This window comes from Oncorhynchus clarkii, chromosome 12 (assembly GCF_045791955.1).
Source record: "Oncorhynchus clarkii lewisi isolate Uvic-CL-2024 chromosome 12, UVic_Ocla_1.0, whole genome shotgun sequence".
In the NCBI taxonomy this organism is placed as follows: Eukaryota; Metazoa; Chordata; class Actinopteri; order Salmoniformes; family Salmonidae; genus Oncorhynchus; species Oncorhynchus clarkii.
In genome coordinates this window covers 102,716,717-102,743,361 of record NC_092158.1, presented here as the reverse complement: position 1 = coordinate 102,743,361, position 26,645 = coordinate 102,716,717, and the positions used below count along the sequence as shown (strand labels likewise).

Sequence of the window (26,645 nt, the reverse complement as noted above, 5' to 3'; positions counted from 1 at the left end):
GTACGAAGGCCTTTATAAATACATTTGTTTGTTTCATTGATTGGTTAGTTAGTTAGTTAGTTAGTTTATTTGTTTGTTTGTTAGTTAACCACCCGGGTTGAGGAACCAGGCTTCCAGCAGAACCAGAGGATCAGGGGGCATGAGCAGGGAGCCAACCTGACCACAGGACTCCTTTCTGGGGCAGCTGGAGGGAGAGACTGCCTAGGGCTGGTGGAGTTAGAGACTAGATGTGTGTTCTCATATAGAAATTGCATGACTACATGTCTATACTGTGACATGTACAGTCTTATAAACCTTTATTTGATATTTCTAGATGTATCTTATTGATGTTACAATGTCTTGTTTCTAATGAGAGTATTTAGCAGTTTTTCTCCCTCGTTACTCAAGACAGTTGTGTCTGTGTTTACTGTTTAGTTGTAATATAACAAGAGATTTATAAACTGCCTTTTGTCATTTCTTTAACTTCAATAAATCCTGTTTCTGGTTGTTTCTTCTTCTCCTTGGAGGCTGTGTGGCTGGATTCCCTTCCCTTCCCTTCCCTTCCCTTCCCTTCCCTTCCCTTCCCTTCCCTTCCCTTCCCTTCCCCTCCCCTCATCCCTTCCCTTCGCTTCCCTCCCCTCCCCTCCCCTCCCCTCCCCTCCCCTCCCCTCCCTTCCCTTCCCTTCCCTTCCCTTCCCTTCCCTTCCCTTCCCTTCCCCTCCCCTCCCCTCCCCTCATCCCTTCCCCTCCCCTCCCCTCCCTTCCCTCCCTTCCCTTCCCCCCTCCCCTCCCTCCCTCCCTTCCCTTCCCTTCCCTTCCCTTCCCTATCCCCTCCCCTCCCCTCCCCTCCCCTCCCCTCCCCTCCCCTCCCCTCCCCTCCCCTCCCCTCCCCTCTTCCCTTCCCTTCCCTTCCCTTCCCTTCCCTTCCCTTCCCCTCCCCTCCCCTCCCTTCCCTTCCCTTCCCTTCCCTCCCCTTCCCCTCCCTTCCCCTCCCCTCCCCTCCCCTCCCCTCATCCCTTCCCTTCCCTTCCCTTCCCCTCCCCTCATCCCTTCCCTTCTCTTCCCTTCCCGTCCCTTCCCTTCCTTTCCCCTCCCCTCCCCTCCCCTCATCCCTTCCCTTCCCTCCCTCCCTCCCTTCCCTTCCCTTCCCTTCCCCTCCCTCCCTCCCCCAGCCTTCCCCCTCCAGTTGCCAGAACCAGGCCTTCCCGTCACCTGTCCGTTGTTCTGGACTGAGTTTGAAGGTCACTGCTACCGTTTCTTCCCTCTGAACCGTACCTGGGCCGAGGCTGACCTGTACTGTGCTGAATTCTCCAACGGTCTCAAGTCTGCCAAACTCACCTCCGTACACAGGTGAGAGGGATACCTGTCCATATACACACACAAAGGTCCACACACTGCCACACTACAGGTGAGAGGATACACACACACACACACACACACACACACACACACACACACACACACACACACACACACACACACACACACACACACACACCGCACACACACAACGTACACACACACAGACACACACACATACACACCGCACACACACACCGCACACACACACACACACACACACACACAGACACCTCTCTCTAACTCTAACCATCCCTTGTCTGAGTTCTCAGCTGGGAGGAGAATGTGTTTGTCTACGATCTCGTCAACAGCCGTATCCCAGGGATACCAACAGACATATGGATCGGCCTTCACGACAGGAGACAGGTAAGCAACGAGGGTTCAAACATTCCAGGATCTTTCCCAGAATTCACAGGATTCTGGATTTCCTGCTTATTCCCTCCCAATTCCCGGAATCTTCTGGGTAGTTTTCCAGAAATCATATTAAGCACCACTGCCAGGATAATCACTACCTCATATGCGTGTTGTCGACAAACACACTGTACTTGTCTTTTTAAGGTAATATACTCTGGAGTTGACATCTGCAGCAGTTATCATGAATTCAATCTCTGCAGATGTCTCCTCAGGCATAATACAAAGAATCTTCCAACTAGGATTTATGGTACCAGTCAAAAGTTTGGACACACCTACTCATTCAAGGGTTTTTCTTTATTTTTACTATTTTCTACATTGTAGAATAATAGGGAAGACATTAAAACTATGAAATAACACATATGGAATCTAGTAGTAACCAAAGATGTGTTAAACAAATTAAAACTGATTTTAGATTTTAGATTCTTCAAAGTAGCCACCCTTTGCCTTGATGACAGCTTTTCACACTCTTGGCATTCTCTCAACCAGCTTCATCTGGAATGCTTTTCCCAGAGTCTTGAAGGAGTTCCCACATATGCTGAGCACTTATTGACTGCTTTTCCTTCACTCTGTAGTCCAACTCATCCCAAACCATCTCAATTGGGTTGAGGTCAGGTGATTGTGGAGGCCAGGTCATCTGATGCAGCACTCCATCACTCTCCTTATCGGTAAAATAGCCCTTACACAGCCTGGAGGTGTGTTGGGTCATTTTCCTGTTGAAAATCAATTGATAGTCTCACTAAGCGCAAACCAGATGGGATGGCGTATTGCTGCAGAATGCTGTGGTAGCCATGCTGGTTAAGTGTGCCTTGAATTCTATATAAATCAAAGACAGTGTCACCCGCAAAGCACCCCCACACCATCACACCTCCTCCTCCATGCTTCACGTTGGGAACCATGCATGCAGAGATCATCCGTTCACTTACTCTGCGACTCACAAAGACACGGCGGTTGGAACCAAAAATATGGACTTGGTCTTTTACCAAATAGGGCTATTTTCTGTATACCACCCCTACCTTGTCACAACACAACCAAATGTACTTTTAACAAGGCACACCTGTTAATTGAAATGCATTCCAGGTGACTACCTCATGAAGCTGGTTGAGAGAATGCCAAGAGTGTACAAAGCTGTCATCAAGGCAAAGGCTGGCTACTTTGAAGAATCTCAAATATAAAATATATTTTGATTTGTTTAACACTTTCTTGGTTACTACATGATTCCATATGTGTTATTTCATAGTGTTTATGTCTTAACTATTATTCTACAATGTAGAAAATTGTAAAACAAATTAAAACCCTGTGTTGAAAACGCTGTGCCTTCTTCTCGGCACTAGAATAGATTTAGGAAGCTATAGAAATGCATGTATTAATGTTTACATTCGATTTGGACACTTTCATTATTTTACAGGCATCTTAATCTTAATGCATACTGTTCAAGTATATTATGTGCACATAAAATGTAAAATTAAAAAATATATAAAAAACATTTTCTTTAAAGTAAACATTTTATAGATTACTATACATCTACCCAGCAAACCAAAATGGTTTTTGTGAAAGTTCCCAGAACATTCGTTAGGTTGCGGCAAATGTTCTCAAAAGACAAAAACTATCCAGTTGTGCTAATGATAAGACAATGTTTGTGTAAAACGTGTGTCTGATGTTTCCAGAACGTTCCCACTCACATTAAGTTGTGTCAGTGTGTCCTAAAAACATTATTACATCATCTGGAAACCTCATGAGAACGTTTGGGGACTTCTTCTTTGGTGATTGTTACATCATCTGGAAACCTCATGAGAACGTTTGGGGACTTCTTCTTTGGTGATTGTTACATCATCTGGAAACCTCATGAGAACGTTTGGGGAATTCTTCTTTGGTGATTGTTACATCATCTGGAAACCTAATGAGAACGTTTGGGGACTTCTTCTTTGGTGATTGTTACATCATCTGGAAACCCCATGAGAACGTTTGGGGAATTCTTCTTTGGTGATTGTTACATCATCTGGAAACCTCATGAGAACGTTTGGGGAATTCTTCTTTGGTGATTGTTACATCATCTGGAAACCTCATGAGAACGTTTGGGGACTTCTTCTTTGGTGATTGTTACATCATCTGGAAACCTCATGAGAACGTTTGGGGAATTCTTCTTTGGTGATTGTTACATCATCTGGAAACCTAATGAGAACGTTTGGGGACTTCTTCTTTGGTGATTGTTACATCATCTGGAAACCCCATGAGAACGTTTGGGGAATTCTTCTTTGGTGATTGTTACATCATCTGGAAACCTCATGAGAACGTTTGGGGAATTCTTCTTTGGTGATTGTTACATCATCTGGAAACCTCATGAGAACGTTTGGGGAATTCTTCTTTGGTGATTGTTACATCATCTGGAAACCCCATGAGAACGTTTGGGGAATTCTTCTTTGGTGATTGTTACATCATCTGGAAACCCCATGAGAACGTTTGGGGAATTCTTCTTTGGTGATTGTTACATCATCTGGAACCCCATGAGAACGTTTGGGGACTTCTTCTTTGGTGATTGTTACATCATCTGGAAACCTCATGAGAACGTTTGGGGAATTCTTCTTTGGTGATTGTTACATCATCTGGAACCCCATGAGAACGTTTGGGGACTTCTTCTTTGGTGATTGTTACAGATGTTGTGTATAGCGTTTTAGTGAACTTTCGAACATTCCAATGAGATTTCAGTTAAAATTGTTTTCTGAATAATTATTTTAATGTTTTTGGGACGTTATAATCCTAATGTTAGATAAAACCCCAACTAGAAATGAATGGAAATCTAAACTAATGTTCTAGGAACGTTCCCAGTTTGCTGGATATGCTAATAGATCCCAGATGGTTTACTTCTAACAGTACCAACAACTAGAACAGGTCATGGTAGAAATAGTTTTAGTTACTTAGCTCCGTGGTCCTGGAATTCTCTCCTGAACGTTTTTTAAATTTGATTATCTAGTTTTGTCGGTGGAGTTTAAACACTTGATCGATGTATATACCATAGAAGAGTGTAATTGTCTTTAGGACAGCTGTTTTTAGTCAAGACTTTCGTGTTTTTAACGTAAAATGTAATTGTTCTACTGTATGTGTGTCTATAGTTTAGTTTAATGTTGTGTTAGTGTATGTAAGTTGTTTTGTCTGAAACGTTGTTCCCCCTGCTGCTATTGGACCAGGTCTCTCTTGGAAAAGAGATGTTATCTCAATGAGAAAAACCTGGATAAATAAAGATATTTCACTCTAGAACTGAATCCAACAGGAGCCTGTCAGTCCAGCTCTATAGGAAGCCAGTCTAACGTAGATATTTCACTCTAGAACTGAATCCAACAGGAGCCTGTCAGTCCAGCTCTATAGGAAGCCAGTCTGACGTAGATATTTCACTCTAGAACTGAAAGCAACAGGAGCCTGTCAGTCCAGCTCTATAGGAAGCCAGTCTGACGTAGATATTTCACTCTAGAACTGAAAGGCTGGTTCATTAACACATTGCTGGTAAACCCACTACAGAGTCACCAAGCCATCACCTCCAGAGATAGAGAACCTAGACAGGGGCCTACGTCCCAAATGGCACCCCTTATTCCTATAGTAGTCTACTGTTGATCAGAGGAGAGCTAGTCACTGGTCAAATGTAATGCACTACGAAGGGAACAGGAAGCCATTTAGGATGTTGATTATCACTAATGGGGCGGCAGGGTAGCCTAGTGGTTAGAGCGTTGGGTCTTAACTGACTTGCCTAGTTAAATAAAGGTAATAATGTTAGGATGCAGCCCAGGTTTGTTTGGTTTAGCAGGGTTGGTGTTGATTATCACTAATGTGATCCAGTCTGTATATCTGTTGCCTGAACTCACTACAGAGTGGTTTTATTGGACCAGGGGTAGAAGTCCCCTCTTTATGAATAGATCGAGGATCAGTTTACACTTCCCCCTATCCTAACCTTAACCGTTAGGGTTGTAAAACAGTAAACTGTCCCCAGATCAGGGGTGTTTGTAACCTAGGGTGTTTGAACCAGCCGTCATAACTACTAGCGCAATATCTGACGTACAAACCTCTTATTTACTTTCCAAACGGGGCTAAAATGAGGTCACAGTTGAGAGTAGAGTCAGAGTTTAGGTAACGGTCAGTTGTAGGTTTTAGCTAAACTTCCCTTTTCATTAAAGCAGTCTGCCCAGGTTGTTACATGTACCATGTCATACTATTCCTGACTGTAGGAGGGCACTCTGGAGTGGACCGACGGCAGTAACTATGGATACAGCTACTGGGATGGCAACCAGCCTGACGACGGCATACACCACATCCCCAAAGAGGAAGACTGTGTCGAGATCTGGTACAGGCAGAACAGTGGTGAGACACACACACAGGCAGTCAATAATGCATAAACACACACAGGCAGTCAATAAGCATAAACACACAGGCAGTCAATAAGCATAAACACACAGGCAGTCAATAACGCATAAACACACAGGCAGTCAATAAGCATAAACACAGTGTATTACCAAATAAAACATGATTGAGGTAAGGGATGACCTAAAGGTTCATGATTGAGCCTGGGGATGACCTACAGGTTCATGATTGAGCCTGGGGATGACCTACAGGTTCATGATTGAGCCTGGGGATGACCTACAGGTTCATGATTGAGCCTGGGGATGACCTACAGGTTCATGATTGAGCCAGGGGATGACCTACAGGTTCATGATTGAGCCTGGGGATGACCTACAGGTTCATGATTGAGCCTGGGGATGACCTACAGGTTCATGATTGAGCCAGGGGATGACCTACAGGTTCATGATTGAGCCAGGGGATGACCTACAGGTTCATGATTGAGCCAGGGGATGACCTACAGGTTCATGATTGAGCCAGGGGATGACCTACAGGTTCATGATTGAGCCAGGGGATGACCTACAGGTTCATGATTGAGCCAGGGGATGACCTACAGGTTCATGATTGAGCCAGGGGATGACCTACAGGTTCATGATTGAGCCAGGGGATGACCTGCAGGTTCATGATTGAGCCAGGGGATGACCTACAGGTTCATGATTGAGCCAGGGGATGACCTACAGGTTCATGATTGAGCCAGGGGATGACCTACAGGTTCATGATTGAGCCAGGGGATGACCTACAGGTTCATGATTGAGCCAGGGGATGACCTACAGGTTCATGATTGAGCCAGGGGATGACCTACAGGTTCATGATTGAGCCAGGGGATGACCTACAGGTTCATGATTGAGCCAGGGGATGACCTACAGGTTCATGATTGAGCCAGGGGATGACCTACAGGTTCATGATTGAGCCAGGGGATGACCTACAGGTTCATGATTGAGCCAGGGGATGACCTACAGGTTCATGATTGAGCCAGGGGATGACCTACAGGTTCATGATTGAGCCAGGGGATGACCTACAGGTTCATGATTGAGCCAGGGGATGACCTACAGGTTCCTGATTGAGCCAGGGGATGACCTACAGGTTCATGATTGAGCCAGGGGATGACCTACAGGTTCATGATTGAGCCAGGGGATGACCTACAGGTTCATGATTGAGCCAGGGGATGACCTACAGGTTCATGATTGAGCCAGGGGATGACCTACAGGTTCATGATTGGTTGTTTCGGATGTGTTTCTCTGAGTTTCTGTCCAAGTATGTGTCCCTGCTGATCGCACGCACGCACACACGCACACACACACACGCACACACGCACACACACACACGCACACAGACACACACACACACACAGACACACACACACACACATGTTCAATCATATTTATAGTGGGGACACACACTAGTAAAGAAACTCAGAGGGAACAGGCCTGGCCATTTCAGAGCCTTTATGCCAGAACCCCCATCAGGCCTTGCTGTTATACCAGGCATCTATAACCAGTTGAGGCTGAATCACTCTCAGGTCTCCCTTGTTGGGTAATAAACTGTGTGCATCATTAGGACAACTGGGTGCCAGAACAGACACCTGTGTAATGAGTCACACACACACACAAACAAACACACACACACACACACATTAACACATGTCCGTAGCTGATGAGTCAGTCAGTCAATGTAGTGTTGTTTTTGTCTCTAACAGCGCTGTGTGTGTGGGTGTGTGTGTGTGTGTGTGTGTGTGTGTGTGTGTGTGTGTGTGTGTGTGTGTGTGTGTGTGTGTGTGTGTGTGTGTTTCTGACAGCGCTGAGGTCCTGGAATGATAACAGCTGTGACAAAGCCTTTCCCTTCGTGTGCAAGATCCCCACAGTGGACAACTAGACCTCTGGGGTCCAGCACACACACACACACACACACACACACACACACACACACACACACACACACACACACAGACACACACACACACACAGAGCCCCACTGAAAACCATGATGTTGGAGAACTTTCTTGCTGCTGTTGTTGCCTTCTCCTTCCTCAACCTCCCTCTCTTCTTCTCCTCCCTCCTCCCTCCCTTTCTTCTAATCCTCCCTCAATCCTCCCTCGCTTCATCTCCTACCTCACCCCTCCCTCTCTTCTTCTCCACCCTCAACTCTCCCACTCTCCTCCCTCAACCCTCCCTCGCTTCATCTCCTCCCTCAACCCTCCCTCTCTTCTTCTCCTTCATCTCAACCCTCCATCTAAACCCACCCTCTCTTCTTCTCCTCCCTGAACCCTCCCTCTCTTCTTCTCCTCCCTCAACTCTCCCACTCTCCTCCCTCAACCCTCCCTCTCTTCTTCTCAACCCTCCCTCTCTTCTTCTCCTCTCTCATTCCTCCCTCTCTTCTTCTCCTCCCTCAACCCTCCCTCTCTGCTTCTCCTCCCTCCCTCAACCCTCCCTCTCTTCTCCTCCCTCCTCCATCCCTCTCATCCACTTCTCCCTCCCTCCCTCCCTCCCTCCCTCCCTCCCTCCCTCCCTCCCTCCCTCCCTCCCTCTCTTCTTCTCCTCCCTCAACTCTCCCCCTCCCTCCCTCCCTCCCATAGTATAATGCACTAGGTATTGAATAGGGTGCCATTCACGACATCACACACACAGAGGAATACATGGGACTTATCATGTGAAGGCCAGTCATCAACCATCTTTCCTTCCTTCCCTCCATCGCTAATCCCTCATCCTTCATCCTTCAACCCTCATCCCTTATTCCTTCCTTCCTTCCTTCCTTCATTCCTTCCTTCCTTCCTTCCTTTCTTTCTTCCTTCCATCCATCTCTCCTTTCTTCCATCCTTCCTTCCCTCCATCTCTCCTTCCTTCCTTTCTTCCCTCCATCTCTCCTTTCTTTCTTCCTTCCTTCCATCCATCCCTCCTTTCTTCATTCCTTCCTTCCATCCCATCCCTCCTTTCTTCCTTCCTTCCATCCATCCCTCATTCCTTCCCTCAATCCCTTCTTCCTTTCCTTTATCCCTCCTTTGCTTTTCTCTTCAAAAAGTAGGTATCTGTTAGAAGTTGGACTGCCGGTGTCTCAGCAGTCTGCGTTCTGTTCTGAAGCAGCCGGTCCTTCAGCTGTCTGTGTTCTGTTCTGAAGCAGCCCGGTCCTTCAGCAGTCTGTGTTCTGTTCTGAAGCAGCCGGTCCCTCAGCAGTCTGCATTCTGTTCTGAAGCAGCCGGTCCCTCAGCAGTCTGCATTCTGTTCTGAAGCAGCCCGGTCCTTCAGCAGTCTGCGTTCTGTTCTGAAGCAGCCCGGTCCTTCAGCAGTCTGCATTCTGTTCTGAAGCAGCCGGTCCTTCAGCAGTCTGCTTTCTGTTCTGAAGCAGCCTGGTTCTTCAGCAGTCTGCATTCTGTTCTGAAGCAGCCTGGTCCTTCAGCAGTCTGTGTTCTGTTCTGAAGCAGCCTGGTCCTTCAGCAGTCTGCGTTCTGTTCTGAAGCAGCCGGGTCCTTCAGCAGTCTGTGTTCTGTTCTGAAGCAGCCCGGTCCTTCAGCAGTCTGTTTTCTGTTCTGAAGCAGCCTGGTCCTTCAGCAGTCTGCGTTCTGTTCTGAAGCAGCCTGGTCCTTCAGCAGTCTGCGTTCTGTTCTGAAGCAGCCGGTCCTTCAGCAGTCTGCATTCTGTTCTGAAGCAGCCGGTACTTCAGCAGTCTGCTTTCTGTTCTGAAGCAGCCTGGTCCTTCAGCAGTCTGTGTTCTGTTCTGAAGCAGCCTGGTCCTTCAGCAGTCTGCGTTCTGTTCTGAAGCAGCCTGGTCCTTCAGCAGTCTGTGTTCTGTTCTGAAGCAGCCTGGTCCTTCAGCAGTCTGCGTTCTGTTCTGAAGCAGCCGGTCCTTCAGCAGTCTGCGTTCTGTTCTGAAGCAGCTCGGTCCTTCAGCAGTCTGCATTCTGTTCTGAAGCAGCCTGGTCCTTCAGCAGTCTGCGTTCTGTTCTGTGTTCCTTCTCACCTCTTCACCCTGCAGCCCTGTTACCACTAAGATACTTTGATGTTTGGTCAACTCTCAAATGGTACACTATTCCCTATGTAGAGCACAACTTTATGACAGAGCTCTATGTGACTCAGGTCAACAGTAGTGTACTGTAAAAGGAACTAGTGTGCTATTTGAGACAGTTGTTGTTGATGTGTATGTGTGAACGTCTACATGTACTGCTGTACTGTCATGTAGGTGATCGAGGACCAATCATCAATACTTTGATCAATTCTTTAATACATCTAATAAGACAAACAGACTGCGGTTGTTTTGTGTCTTGACTGTTGAGTTCCTTCTCCATCACACGCTCAGCCTGAACAACAACAACACATGGGAAAATAACCTTATTCCAGGGAAGCTATAGAACCACCAGGTAGTTACAGTATATAGGACTCACCACGCTTCTATTTTACAAGTATGTACTAAAGAGACAAGAACACACAGATCTTTACCTGCACCTCGTTAGTTAATTAAACTGAGCAGGTACACTAAAGAAAGAGTGGTAAGTAAGAACAGCTAGTTAGAGCAGTAGTTATATAACCCACTACTGTAGTTACTATGTAGAGACCAGGACAGTAGTTATATAACCCACCACTGTAGTTACTATGTAGAGACCAGGACAGTAGTTATATATCCCACTACTGTAGTTACTATGTAGAGACCAGGACAGTAGTTATATAACCCACCACTGTAGTTACTATGTAGAGACCAGGACAGTAGTTATATATCCCACTACTGTAGTTACTATGTAGAGACCAGGACAGTAGTTATATAACCCACCACTGTAGTTACTATGTAGAGACCAGGACAGTAGTTATATATGTAGTTATATATCCCACTACTGTAGTTACTATGTAGAGACCAGGACAGTAGTTATATAACCCACCACTGTAGTTACTATGTAGAGACCAGGACAGTAGTTATATAACCCACCACTGTAGTTACTAGACATGTAGTGTAGACGAGACCAGGGCTTTATAAGTGTAGTGAGGTGTGTGTACATCCCAAAGTACACCCTAAAATACCCCATTGGGCTCTGTTGAAATGTAGCACACTACAAAGTGAATAGAGGGCTATTTGGGAAGCAACAGGTTATGTGTTGTCTTGTCTATTGTAAGGGGGGGGGGGGGTAGTTTAGCCTAAGAGGTGGGTTGTCAGTACAGATTGACCAGGCATTGACCTGGAAGGTGTGGCGCTGAGGGAGCAGGGGATTAAAGAGGTTTGAACTGGCAACTCCACCTTTAGATAATTCCCCTCAAAACAAAACAGGGGCAGAAAAAGTGTGTGTGTTGTGTGTCCCTGTCTCAGCTGGTTCCCAGTGTTCCTTAGCTCTGTGGCAGAGAGCCATGTCGGATCTCCCTGTGTGTGTGCGTGTGCATGTCAGGGTCTGTGTCCCTGCCCTCCTCTGTTAAGCGTGGGCATTCCTCTCCAACCAAAACAACCGGAACGTTCACACACACACACACACACTATATGGTCATGTTGTGTGTGACCCGTAGCTGTTAGCCCATGGAGAGGTTAAGCTGATCATGTTCCTCCACACACACACACACACAGACACACACACACACACACACACACACACACGCACACTGATTCATCATTACACAACCATTGAGCTTTATTTGGTGTTTTATTGGATGTGAAACAACACAAAGGTCTGGGAGTGGTGGAAGAGGTCTGGGAGAGGTGGAAGAGGTCTGGGAGTGGTGGAAGAGGTCTGGGAGAGGTGGAAGAGGTCTGGGAGTGGTGGAAGAGGTCTGGGAGTGGTGGAAGAGGTCTGGGAGTGGTGGAAGAGGTCTGGGAGAGGTGGAAGAGGTCTGGGAGTGGTGGAAGAGGTCTGGGAGAGGTGGAAGAGGTCTGGGAGTGGTGGAAGAGGTCTGGGAGTGGTGGAAGAGGTCTGGGAGAGGTGGAAGAGGTCTGGGAGTGGTGGAAGAGGTCTGGGAGAGGTCTGGGAGTGGTGGAAGAGGTCTGGGAGAGGTGGAAGAGGTCTGGGAGAGGTGGAAGAGGTCTGGGAGAGGTGGAAGAGGTCTGGGAGTGGTGGAAGAGGTCTGGGAGAGGTGGAAGAGGTCTGGGAGTGGTGGAAGAGGTCTGGGAGTGGTGGAAGAGGTCTGGGAGAGGTGGAAGAGGTCTGGGAGTGGTGGGAGAGGTCTGGGAGAGGTGGAAGAGGTCTGGGAGTGGTGGAAGAGGTCTGGGAGTGGTGGAAGAGGTCTGGGAGAGGTGGAAGAGGTCTGGGAGAGGTGGAAGAGGTCTGGGAGAGGTGGAAGAGGTCTGGGAGTGGTGGAAGAGGTCTGGGAGAGGTGGAAGAGGTCTGGGAGAGGTGGAAGAGGTCTGGGAGAGGTCTGGGAGTGGTGGAAGAGGTCTGGGAGAGGTGGAAGAGGTCTGGGAGAGGTGGAAGAGGTCTGGGAGTGGTGGAAGAGGTCTGGGAGTGGTGGAAGAGGTCTGGGAGTGGTGGAAGAGGTCTGGGAGAGGTCTGGGAGTGGTGGAAGAGGTCTGGGAGAGGTGGAAGAGGTCTGGGAGAGGTGGAAGAGGTCTGGGAGAGGTGGAAGAGGTCTGGGAGAGGTCTGGGAGTGGTGGAAGAGGTCTGGGAGAGGTGGAAGAGGTCTGGGAGAGGTGGAAGAGGTCTGGGAGAGGTGGAAGAGGTCTGGGAGAGGTCTGGGAGTGGTGGAAGAGGTCTGGGAGAGGTGGAAGAGGTCTGGGAGAGGTGGAAGAGGTCTGGGAGAGGTGGAAGAGGTCTGGGAGAGGTGGAAGAGGTCTGGGAGAGGTGGAAGAGGTCTGGGAGTGGTGGAAGAGGTCTGGGAGAGGTGGAAGAGGTCTGGGAGAGGTGGAAGAGGTCTGGGAGTGGTGGAAGAGGTCTGGGAGAGGTGGAAGAGGTCTGGGAGAGGTGGAAGAGGTCTGGGAGAGGTGGAAGAGGTCTGGGAGAGGTGGAAGAGGTCTGGGAGTGGTGGAAGAGGTCTGGGAGAGGTGGAAGAGGTCTGGGAGAGGTGGAAGAGGTCTGGGAGTGGTGGAAGAGGTCTGGGAGAGGTGGAAGAGGTCTGGGAGTGGTGGAAGAGGCCTGGGAGAGGTGGAAGAGGTCTGGGAGAGGTGGAAGAGGTCTGGGAGTGGTGGAAGAGGTCTGGGAGAGGTGGAAGAGGTCTGGGAGTGGTGGAAGAGGTCTGGGAGTGGTGGAAGAGGTCTGGGAGTGGTGGAAGAGGTCTGGGAGAGGTGGAAGAGGTCTGGGAGAGGTGGAAGAGGTCTGGGAGTGGTGGAAGAGGTCTGGGAGAGGTGGAAGAGGTCTGGGAGTGGTGGAAGAGGTCTGGGAGTGGTGGAAGAGGTCTGGGAGAGGTGGAAGAGGTCTGGGAGTGGTGGAAGAGGTCTGGGAGAGGTGGAAGAGGTCTGGGAGTGGTGGAAGAGGTCTGGGAGTGGTGGAAGAGGTCTGGGAGTGGTGGAAGAGGTCTGGGAGTGGTGGAAGAGGTCTGGGAGAGGTGGAAGAGGTCTGGGAGTGGTGGAAGAGGTCTGGGAGAGGTGGAAGAGGTCTGGGAGTGGTGGAAGAGGTCTGGGAGTGGTGGAATAGGTCTGGGAGTGGTGGAAGAGGTCTGGGAGAGGTGGAAGAGGTCTGGGAGAGGTGGAAGAGGTCTGGGAGTGGTGGAAGAGGTCTGGGAGAGGTGGAAGAGGTCTGGGAGTGGTGGAAGAGGTCTGGGAGAGGTGGAAGAGGTAAGGTCTGGGAGAGGTGGAAGAGGTCTGGGAGTGGTGGAAGAGGTCTGGGAGAGGTGGAAGAGGTCTGGGAGAGGTGGAAGAGGTCTGGGAGAGGTGGAAGAGGTCTGGAAGAGGTCTGGGAGTGGTGGAAGAGGTCTGGGAGAGGTGGAAGAGGTCTGGGAGAGGTGGAAGAGGTCTGGGAGTGGTGGAAGAGGTCTGGGAGAGGTGGAAGAGGTCTGGGAGAGGTGGAAGAGGTCTGGGAGTGGTGGAAGAGGTAAGGTCTGGGAGAGGTGGAAGAGGTCTGGGAGTGGTGGAAGAGGTCTGGGAGTGGTGGAAGAGGTCTGGGAGTGGTGGAATAGGTAAAGTATTTGAGTGGTGGAAGAGGTCTGGGAGTGGTGGAAGAGGTCTGGGAGTGGTGGAAGAGGTCTGGGAGTGGTGGAAGAGGTCTGGGAGTGGTGGAAGAGGTCTGGGAGTGGTGGAAGAGGTCTGGGAGAGGTGTAATAGATCTGGGAGTGGTGGAAGAGGTCTGGGAGTGGTGGAATAGGTAAGGTATGGGAGTGGTGGAAGAGGTCTGGGAGTGGTGGAAGAGGTAGGTAACCGTGTGTATGTCTATGTACATCTTACTATTAACAAACATCCAGTCTTTAAACATCCACTGTGCCAGGACTTCCACTACAAGACAGAGCTGTACAGCTACGAGAGATTCACAAGTCAGACAGTTAACACAGGAACTATTGCTTTGGGTCAGACACAGCGACATTGTAACTATAATGACCAGGGGCTGTATTTACATCAAGTCTCTCAGAGTAGGAACGCTGTTCTGGTATCAGGTCCCCATGTCCTGTCCAAATCATCTCATTCGTTGATATTTAAAAGAGCAAACTTATCTCAGATCAGCACGCACTTCCACTCTGAGATGTTTGATACGTGGATACGGCCCCAAGATGTCCATCTTCAACAACAAAAAACAATTGCTCTTGACAGCGATTGTACCACCAGGTTATGTGTGTTTATACTCAATGAAACAGATGAGTCAAACTAACATGTAGAGACTACACACGTAGTACCAAAACAGACAGCAAATATCACCGGTTCCAGATGGAGAAACACTGACGTTCACACAGACTGGCAGACCACAACACATCATGTCTGTCCCAAATGACACCCTATTCCCTATGTAGTACACTACGTTTGACCAGAGACCTATGGGCTCTATTCCCTATATAGTGCACTACGTTTGACCAGAGACCTATGGGCTCTATTCCCTATATAGTGCACTACTTTTGACCAGAGACCTATGGGCCGTATTCCCCATATAGTGCACTACTTTTGACCAGAGGCCTATAGGGCACACTTTCTCGGGAATAGGGTGCTATTTAGGACACATTAAACCCCAGTAAGAACTCTATAGTGCAGTACTGTTGACAGAGGGTCCCTCTATAGCACAGTACTGTTGACAGAGGGTCCCTCTATAGTGCAGTACTGTTGACAGAGGGTCCCTTTATAGTTACATTTGGACTAAAACCCTACGTGCCATGATTGTGCACTACATAGGCAGCAGGGTTCCACTTGGGATGCAGCCTGTGTTTATAGTGACCGAGCTGAAGGAGGAGGAGGAGAAAGCTCAGTAAAATCACTACTTGTTTGGTTCTAGATTAAAGCTGTGAAACGTAGAGATAAAAACATGTTTAAAAACCCGTTTTTAAAAGTTTGACGACACACAATCTGTTCTTCTCGTTCGGCTCTACTCTTTTCTTTTGTACAATACCTAACAACATAATCTAACTACGTTATCTAACTACATCATCTAACTACGTCATCTAACTACATCATCTAACTACATAATAACAAATTTTATCAGCATATCGATTGCGCAACCAGGGGAGGAAAGACCTTGGACCATTGTTACTCTAACTTCCGCGACGCATATAAGGCCCTGCCCCGCCCCCCTTTCGGAAAAGCTGACCACGACTCCATTTTGTTGATCCCTGCCTACAGACAGAAACTAAAACAAGAGGCTCCCACGCTGAGGTCTGTCCAACGCTGGTCCGACCAAGCTGACTCCACACTCCAAGACTGCTTCCATCACGTGGACTGGGAGATGTTTCGTATTGCGTCAGATAACAACATTGACGAATACGCTGATTCGGTGTGCGAGTTCATTAGAACGTGCGTTGAAGATGTCGTTCCCATAGCAACGATTAAAACATTCCCTAACCAGAAACCGTGGATTGATGGCAGCATTCGTGTGAAACTGAAAGCGCGAACCACTGCTTTTAATCAGGGCAAGGTGTCTGGTAACATGACCGAATACAAACAGTGCAGCTATTCCCTCCGCAAGGCTATCAAACAAGCTAAGCGCCAGTACAGAGACAAAGTAGAATCTCAATTCAACGGCTCAGACACAAGAGGCATGTGGCAGGGTCTACAGTCAATCACGGACTACAGGAAGAAACCCAGCCCAGTCACGGACCAGGATGTCTTGCTCCCAGGCAGACTAAATAACTTTTTTGCCCGCTTTGAGGACAATACAGTGCCACTGACACGGCCTGCAACGAAAACATGCGGTCTCTCCTTCACTGCAGCCGAGGTGAGTAAGACATTTAAACGTGTTAACCCTCGCAAGGCTGCAGGCCCAGATGGCATCCCCAGCCGCGCCCTCAGAGCATGCGCAGACCAGCTGGCCGGTGTGTTTACGGACATATTCAATCAATCCCTATACCAGTCTGCTGTTCCCACATGCTTCAAGAGGGCCACCATTGTTCCTGTTCCCAAGAAAGCTAAGGTAACTGAGCTAAATGACTACCGCCCCGTAGCACTCACATCCGTCATCATGAAGTGCTTTGAGAGACTAGTCAAGGACCATATCACCTCCACCCTACCTGACACCCTAGACCCACTCCAATTTGCTTACCGCCCAAATAGGTCCACAGACGATGCAATCTCAACCACACTGCACACTGCCCTAACCCATCTGGACAAGAGGAATACCTATGTGAGAATGCTGTTCATCGACTACAGCTCGGCATTCAACACCATAGTACCCTCCAAGCTCGTCATCAAGCTCGAGACCCTGGGTCTCGACCCCGCCCTGTGCAACTGGGTACTGGACTTCCTGACGGGCCGCCCCCAGGTGGTGAGGGTAGGCAACAACATCTCCTCCCCGCTGATCCTCAACACTGGGGCCCCACAAGGTTGCGTTCTGAGCCCTCTCCTGTACTCCCTGTTCACCCACGACTGCGTGGCCACGCACGCCTCCAACTCAATCATCAAGTTTGCGGACGACACAACAGTGGTAGGCTTGATTACCAACAACGATGAGACGGCCTACAGGGAGGAGGTGAGGGCCCTCGGAGTGTGGTGTCAGGAAAACAACCTCACACTCAACGTCAACAAAACTAAGGAGATGATTGTGGACTTCAGGAAACAGCAGAGGGAACACCCCCCTATCCACATCGATGGAACAGTAGTGGAGAGGGTAGCAAGTTTTAAGTTCCTCGGCATACACATCACAGACAAACTGAATTGGTCCACTCACACAGACAGCATCGTGAAGAAGGCGCAGCAGCGCCTCTTCAACCTCAGGAGGCTGAAGAAATTCGGCTTGTCACCAAAAGCACTCACAAACTTCTACAGATGCACAATCGAGAGCATCCTGGCGGGCTGTATCACCGCCTGGTATGGCAACTGCACCGCCCTCAACCGTAAGGCTCTCCAGAGGGTAGTGAGGTCTGCACAACGCATCACCGGGGGCAAACTACCTGCCCTCCAGGACACCTACACCACCCGATGTCACAGGAAGGCCATAAAGATCATCAAGGACATCAACCACCCGAGCCACTGCCTGTTCACCCCGCTATCATCCAGAAGGCGAGGTCAGTACAGGTGCATCAAAGCTGGGACCGAGAGACTGAAAAACAGCTTCTATCTCAAGGCCATCAGACTGTTAAACAGCCACCACTAACACTGAGTGGCTGCTGCCAACACACTGACACTGACTCAACTCCAGCCACTTTAATAATGGGAATTGATGGGAAATGATGTAAATATATCACTAGCCACTTTAAACAATGCTACCTTATATAAATGTTACTTACCCTACATTATTCATCTCATACGCATACGTATATACTGTACTCTATATCATCGACGGTATCCTTATGTAATACATGTATCACTAGCCACTTTATACTATACTATGCCACTTTGTACTCTATATCATCGACGGTATCCTTATGTAATACATGTATCACTAGCCACTTTATACTATACTATGCCACTTTGTTTACATACTCATCTCATTTGTACATACTGTACCCGATACCATCTACTGTATCTTGCCTATGCTGCTCTGTACCATCACTCATTCATATATCCTTATGTACATATTCTTTATCCCCTTACACTGTGTACAAGACAGTAGTTTGGAATTGTTAGTTAGATTACTTGTTATTACTGCATTGTCGGAACTAGAAGCACAAGCATTTCGCTACACTCGCATTAACATCTGCTAACCATGTGTATGTGACAAATAAAATTTGATTTGATTTGATTTGATTTGATTTGATTTGATTTGATTTAATCTAACTATGTTATCTAACTACATCATCTAACTACATCATCTAACTACATAATCTAACTATGTTATCTAACTACATCATCTAACTACATCATCTAACTACATTATCTAACTACATCATCTAACTACATCATCTAACTACGTTTACAAAGATTTGTTCATTTTTCCTTAACAGCAGAAAAGGCCATAAATATATACACACAGAAAAACAATTCTGAGATATATATATATCTAATATATATATATATATATATATATATATATATATGCATCAATTTGACAGAAAATTTAAAAAATATTATCTTCACTAGCACAGTATATTTAGTATTTCTACTTTTTTCATCACTTGTAATACAATCTTCACTGTAAAGTTGGCTAGACTAGGCTTGATACGGTATTGTACAGAATCATAATGTGTCCCAAATGGAACGCTGTTCCCTATATGGTGCACTAACTATTGACCTATGGAGGTGAACCTATGGTCTCTGATCAAAGCACTGCACTACATTGGGAATAGGGTGCCATTTGGGACAACCACAGCAGAAACAGCGGCGGAATTTCCACCATAGACTTGGATAGACAGCTCTAGCGCCACAAAGCCTGTTGTAGCATGGGCAGAGCCCAGGACTTCCACCATTTTGAAGTAGTCAACTGGCTGGGACTTGCTATGGGTTAGAAAAGGATTACAGAAATTCCATCCAGGTCAGTAGGACTGATCAGCCAATGAATTATACTATACTAACATTACATAACTGCAGGTGCCAGTAAATCACCAACCTTGTCTTTATACCTGTTCAGACAACACCCTCCAGGTGCCAGTAAATCACCAACCTTGTCTTTATACCTGTTCAGACAACACCCTCCAGGTGGCAGTATATCACCAACCTTGTTTTTATACCAGTTCAGACAACACCCTCCAGGGGGCAGTATATCACCAACCTTGTCTTTATATCTGTTCACACAACACCCTCCAGGGGGCAGTACGCACCCTTTCAGTTTGTTCACTGACTCATAGAAAAAGTAGTAGTAGAAACTACTCTAAAATGTGGAAAGCCCTCAATGGCGCTGCCCATGCTGTCACAGTAGCCATTATGTAACAGATGTGAAGATGAGCCCTCTATCCAACTCTATGATTTCCACAGACAGTAAAGTTTGGATCCACTTCCAACTATTTCAAAGCACTGATTATCAGCAACCGTTAGTTAGTCAACCACTTCAGAGAACATCAACTATTATTTTTATCAGTTAATGGCTGCATCCCAAATCAAAATATAGCACCCTGTTACCTAAATAGTGCCCTACTTTTGACCAGGGCCCAGTAGTGTACTGTGTACGGAATAGGGTGTCATTTGAACACTGTGGAGAGTAGAGGCATGGTCTCAACCTAGGGACTCGGTCCACTGTACCTGTGTTAGCACCAGTCTGTCAGCACTGAGGCACTACAACCATGCTAGCACCACAGGCACCTGGTAACCCAATACAGCTGGGTTAGGGCACCTGGTAACCCAATACAGCTGGGTTAGGGCACCTGGTAACCTAAAACAGCTAGGTTAGGGCACCTGGTAACCTAAAACAGCTAGGTTAGGGCACCTGGTAACCCAGTCAGTCTATAAGGGCACCTGGTAACCCAGTCAGTCTATAAGGGCACCTGGTAACCCAGTCAGTCTATAAGGGCACCTGGTAACCCAGTCAGTCTATAAGGGCACCTGGTAACCCAGTCAGTGTATAAGGGCACCTGGTAACCCAGTCAGGTTATAAGGTCACCTGGTAACCCAGTCAGGTTATAAGGGCACCTGGTAACCCAATCAGCAGCAGAAGGTCAGGAATGATGGTGATGACAAGGGGAATGATCTCCTCTCCTGTCTGATCGTATCAATGGGAAAAAGATGAAGCCCAGAGGGTAACTAGCCAGGGATAGTCTGTCTGTCTATTCCCTATGTAGAGGGGCCCATAGGGAGAAGAGGCCCATAGGGAGGAGGGCCCATAGGGAGGAGGGCCCATAGGGATGAGGGCCCATAGGGAGGAGGGGCCCATAGGGAGCTGGGGCTCACTCATAGGGAGGTAGGGCCCATAGGGAGGTGGGCCCCATAGGGAGGAGGGGCCCATAGTCTAAAGTAGTGCACTATATAGGGAATAGGGCTCTGGTCTAAAGTAGTGCACTATATAGGGAATAGGGCTCTGGTCTAAAGTAGTGCACTATATAGGGAATAGGGCTCTGGTCTAAAGTAGTGCACTATATAGGGAATAGGGCTCTGGTCTAAAGTAGTGCACTATATAGGGAATAGGGCTCTGGTCTAAAGTAGTGCACTATATAGGGAATAGGGTACAATTTGGGACACACATCTGTCTCTGGTAACACTGCTAGGAGGCTGGGAGGTCAGTCAGGAAGGTGAGGGGGAAGAGAGGCAGCAATTTTGGAGAGCTGAGGACGGTTCATCTTGTTGGCAGGGCCTGATTAATGCAGGGCCTGATTAATGCAGGGCCTGATTAATGCAGGGTCTGATTAATGCAGGGCCTGATTAATGCAGGGCCTGATTAATGCAGGGCCTGATTAATGCAGGGCCTGATTAATGCAGGGTGTGATTAATGCAGGGCCTGATTAATGCAGGGCCTGATTAATGCAGGGCCTGATTAACGCAGGGCCTGATTAACGCAGGGCCTGATTAATGCAGGGCCTGATTAATGCAGGGCCTGATTAATGCAGGGCCTGATTAATGCAGGGCCTGATTAATGCAGGGCCTGATTAATGCAGGGCCTGATTAATGCAGGGCCTGATTAATGCAGGGCCTGATTAACGCAGGGCCTGATTAACGCAGGGCCTGATTAATGCAGGGCCTGATTAATGCAGGGCCTGAAGCCCCGAGGCCCTTGAGGCTGAGAAAAATAGAAATGTATATATATTTTATTTTTTACTGGATCCTCCAACCGTAGGCCTGGGGCCCGGGGCTGAGACAAATATATATTTTTACAGTTAAATGACGTCTTTACTATTAAAATTTGAGCAATGTCTAAGCCACGGCCTATGATTTCTTAATCCGGCCTGCTGGTGGCCTTAACCCTGACCTCTGTCTCCCCTTCCTTCTCTCCCTCTCTCTCTGTGTCCCTCTCTCTTCTCTCTCTGTGTCCCTCTCTCTTCTCTCTGTGTCCCTCTCTCTGTGTCCCTCTCTCTTCTCGCTCTGTGTCCCTCTCTCTGTGTCTCTCTGTGTCCCTCTCTCTGTGTTCCTCTCTCGGTGTCCCTCTCTCTCTCTCTCTCTCTCTCATCCTCTAACCCCCTTTTCTCACCTCCCTGACATCAAACCCCCGACCTCTAACCTCTAACTCCTGGACCTCTTTCATCTTCCTCTTTCCTACTGTGTACCTCAACACTTTGAGCTTATACCTCTCCTCCTGACCTCTGACCCTTAACCTCTAACTCCTGATCCCTCTCCAGCTCTATCATGTGACTTCCAGCGAGGCGGGGGAGACGCGGTCACACTCTGCCCGTGAGCGCAGGCTGTGCCACTGTTCCACCGGAGTTCTCTGACTGGCCAACAGGTGGCGCCAGTGGGAGGTCTCAGGAGGACCCGTGGAGAACTGGCCAATCACGATCCTCCCCACAAAATCATTACTGCTCTTCATGTTGTGGCCGTACACTTGAGGGAGGGAGGAGGGGGGAGAGAGGGGGAGAGAGGGGATGAGGTAGGGGAGAGAGGAGAGAGGGGGAGAGAGGGGGAGAGAGGGGAGGAGGTAGGGGAGAGAGGAGGGAGGGGGAGAGAGGGTGAGAGAGGAGGGAGGTAGGGGAGAGAGGAGAGAGGGGGAGAGAGGGGAGGAGGTAGGGGAGGAGGTAGGGGAGAGAGGGGGAGAGAGGGGAGGAGGTAGGGGAGGAGGTAGGGGAGAGAGGGGGAGAGAGGGGGAGAGGAGAGATGTGGGTTAGTTGCATATACAGTTTGAAAGAAATCTGCTTGTATGAGACATTATCCTACACATCATCCTCAGAAAGACATTATCCTACACATCATCCTCAGAAAGACATGATCCTACACATCATCCTCAGAAAGACATGATCCTACACATCATACTCAGAAAGACATGATCCTACACATCATCCTCAGAAAGACATGATCCTACACATCATACTCAGAAAGACATTATCCTACACATCATCCTCAGAAAGACATTATCCTACACATCATCCTCAGAAAGACATGATCCTCCTACACATCATCCTCAGAAAGACATTATCCTACACATCATCCTCAGAAAGACATGATCCTACACATCATCCTCAGAAAGACATTATCCTACACATCATCCTCAGAAAGACATGATCCTACACATCATCCTCAGAAAGACATTATCCTACACATCATCCTCAGAAAGACATGATCCTCCTACACATCATCCTCAGAAAGACATTATCCTACACATCATCCTCAGAAAGACATGATCCTACACATCATACTCAGAAAGACATTATCCTACACATCATCCTCAGAAAGACATTATCCTACACATCATCCTTAGAAAGACATTATCCTACACATCATCCTCAGAAAGACATGATCCTACACATCATACTCAGAAAGACATGATCCTACACATCATCCTCAGAAAGACATTATCCTACACATCATCCTCAGAAAGACATGATCCTACACATCATACTCAGAAAGACATGATCCTACACATCATACTCAGAAAGACATGATCCTACACATCATCCTCAGAAAGACATTATCCTACACATCATCCTCAGAAAGACATGATCCTACACATCATCCTCAGAAAGACATTATCCTACACATCATCCTCAGAAAGACATGATCCTACACATCATACTCAGAAAGACATGATCCTACACATCATACTCAGAAAGACATGATCCTACACATCATCCTCAGAAAGACATTATCCTACACATCATCCTCAGAAAGACATTATCCTACACATCATCCTCAGAAAGACATGATCCTACACATCATCCTCAGAAAGACATTATCCTACACATCATCCTCAGAAAGACATGATCCTACACATCATCCTCAGAAAGACATTATCCTACACATCATCCTCAGAAAGACATGATCCTCCTACACATCATCCTCAGAAAGACATTATCCTACACATCATCCTCAGAAAGACATTATCCTACACATCATCCTCAGAAAGACATGATCCTCCTACACATCATCCTCAGAAAGACATGATCCTACACATCATCCTCAGAAAGACATGATCCTACACATCATACTCAGAAAGACATTATCCTACACATCATCCTCAGAAAGACATGATCCTACACATCATACTCAGAAAGACATGATCCTACACATCATCCTCAGAAAGACATGATCCTACACATCATACTCAGAAAGACATTATCCTACACATCATCCTCAGAAAGACATGATCCTACACATCATCCTCAGAAAGACATTATCCTACACATCATCCTCAGAAAGACATGATCCTACACATCATCCTCAGAAAGACATGATCCTACACATCATCCTCAGAAAGACATTATCCTACACATCATCCTCAGAAAGACATGATCCTACACATCATCCTCAGAAAGACATTATCCTACACATCATCCTCAGAAAGACATGATCCTCCTACACATCATCCTCAGAAAGACATGATCCTACACATCATCCTCAGAAAGACATGATCCTCCTACACATCATCCTCAGAAAGACATGATCCTACACATCATCCTCAGAAAGACATGATCACACACACACACACACACACACACACACACACACACACACACACACACACCCACACACACACACACACACACACACACACACACACACACACACACACACACACACACAGGCACTAGCACTCTACACGTTGGTACATTGTAATATTGTTGTATGGTGGTATTATACAGGTGTACTGGTGTAATAATGTTATATAATGTACTGTTTTATCTTTTGTTTTATATGTAAAGTAAGTGCCTTAATGTGTTTGGACCCCAGGAAGAGTAGCTGCTGCCTTGGCAGGAACTAATGGGGATCCATAATAAACCCCAGGAAGAGTAGCTGCTGCCTTGACAGGAACTAATGGGGATCCATAATAAACCCCAGGAAGAGTAGCTGCTGCCTTGGCAGGAACTAATGGGGATCCATAATAAACCCCAGGAAGAGTAGCTGCTGCCTTGACAGGAACTAATGAGGATCCATAATAAACCCCAGGAAGAGTAGCTGCTGCCTTGGCAGGAACTAATAGGGATCCATAATAAAACCCAGGAAGAGTAGCTGCTGCCTTGACAGGAACTAATGGGGATCCAAAATAAACACCAGGAAGAGTAGCTGCTGCCTTGACAGGAACTAATGGGGATCCATAATAAACCCCAGGAAGAGTAGCTGCTGCCTTGGCAGGAACTAATGGGGATCCATAATAAACCCCAGGAAGAGTAGCTGCTGCCTTGGCAGGAACTAATGGGGATCAAATAATAAACCCCAGGAAGAGTAGCTGCTGCCTTGGCAGGAACTAATGGGGATCCATAATAAACCCCAGGAAGAGTAGCTGCTGCCTTGGCAGGAACTAATGGGGATCCATAATAAACCCCAGGAAGAGTAGCTGCTGCCTTGACAGGAACTAATGGGGATCCATAATAAACCCCAGGAAGAGTAGCTGCTGCCTTGGCAGGAACTAATGGGGATCCTTAATAAACCCCAGGAAGAGTAGCTGCTGCCTTGGCAGGAACTAATGGGGATCCTTAATAAACCCCAGGAAGAGTAGCTGCTCCCTTGACAGGAACTAATGGGGATCCTTAATAAACCCCAGGAAGAGTAGCTGCTGCCTTGGCAGGAACTAATGGGGATCCATAATAAACCCCAGGAAGAGTAGCTGCTGCCTTGGCAGGAACTAATGGGGATCCATAATAAACCCCAGGAAGAGTAGCTGCTGCCTTGGCAGGAACTAATGGGGATCCATAATAAACCCCAGGAAGAGTAGCTGCTGCCTTGGCAGGAACTAATGGGGATCCATAATAAACCCCAGGAAGAGTAGCTGCTGCCTTGGCAGGAACTAATGGGGATCAAATAATAAACCCCAGGAAGAGTAGCTGCTGCCTTGGCAGGAACTAATGGGGATCCATAATAAACCCCAGGAAGAGTAGCTGCTGCCTTGGCAGGAACTAATGGGGATCCATAATAAACCCCAGGAAGAGTAGCTGCTGCCTTGACAGGAACTAATGGGGATCCATAATAAACCCCAGGAAGAGTAGCTGCTGCCTTGGCAGGAACTAATGGGGATCCTTAATAAACCCCAGGAAGAGTAGCTGCTGCCTTGACAGGAACTAATGGGGATCCATAATAAACCCCAGGAAGAGTAGCTGCTGCCTTGACAGGAACTAATGGGGATCCATAATAAACCCCAGGAAGAGTAGCTGCTGCCTTGACAGGAACTAATGGGGATCCATAATAAACCCCAGGAAGAGTAGCTGCTGCCTTGGCAGGAACTAATGGGGATCCATAATAAACCCCAGGAAGAGTAGCTGCTGCCTTGGCAGGAACTAATGGGGATTAATGTCATCAGGTATGCTGGTGAATATAGATTCGGGTCGCATATAGAATCGAGCACACACATACACACACACACACACACACACACACACACACCACCTCCATTGGTGAGAGAGATTGCCAGGCCCTCGGGGCAGACAGCGTAGGGCGTGCTGTTGCTAGGTAACGAGGTTTATCCCCGTGGAGGAGAACCACGGACCCCTTCACCTTGAGGTCCTCTCCTTGTGTACTTGCTGTCATGGATTTAAAGGCTCTGGATGGGCGGAGTCATTGGCTTGAGGGACTTTCCACCATTTTGGTTTCACCTGTCCTGTGTTTTGTTTGTCACATAAGTGCAGAGGAAGGGAAGGACAGGAGGAGAGGACAGGAGGAGAGGACAGGAGGAGAGGACAGGAGGAGAGAACGGGAGGAGAGGACAGGAGGAGAGGACAGGAGGAGAGGACAGGAGGAGGGGACAGGAGGAGAGGACAGGAGGAGAGGAGGAAAAGACAGGAGGAGAGGACAGGAGGAGAGGAGGAAAAGACAGGAGGAGAGGACAGGAGGAGAGGAGGAAAAGACAGGAGGAGAGGACAGGACGAGAGGAGGAGAAGAAACGAGAGGAAATGACAGGAGGACAGGAGAGGACAGGACAGGGGGAGAGGAGAGGACAGGACAGGGGGAGAGGAGAGGACAGGAGGAGAGGACAGGACAGAGGGAGAGGAGAGGACAGGACAGGGGGAGAGGACGGGACAGGGGGAGAGGACAGGAGGCCGATGTAAGAC

The 26,645-nt window shown here is 47.9% G+C and overlaps 2 protein-coding genes across 2 annotated transcripts in view; one reads left to right on the top strand and one right to left on the bottom strand.

Moving 5' to 3' along the window:
* The window catches only part of LOC139422543 (C-type lectin domain family 19 member A-like), a 12,096-nt gene extending 1,734 nt beyond the window's left edge, over positions 1-10,362 (top strand). The window contains exons 2-5 of the mRNA XM_071173697.1: positions 1,152-1,329; positions 1,611-1,704; positions 5,964-6,096; positions 7,928-10,362. Of these exons, the coding sequence (XP_071029798.1) occupies positions 1,152-1,329; positions 1,611-1,704; positions 5,964-6,096; positions 7,928-8,004 (482 nt within the window). The 3' untranslated portion in view covers positions 8,005-10,362. The remainder of the gene's footprint in view (positions 1-1,151; positions 1,330-1,610; positions 1,705-5,963; positions 6,097-7,927) is intronic.
* An 11,377-nt stretch (positions 10,363-21,739) lies between these two features.
* LOC139422534 (synaptotagmin-17-like) overlaps positions 21,740-26,645 on the bottom strand; it is a 47,838-nt gene continuing 42,932 nt past the window's right edge. The window contains exon 11 of the mRNA XM_071173691.1: positions 21,740-21,993. Coding sequence (XP_071029792.1) covers positions 21,797-21,993 — 197 coding nt within the window. The 3' untranslated portion in view covers positions 21,740-21,796. The remainder of the gene's footprint in view (positions 21,994-26,645) is intronic.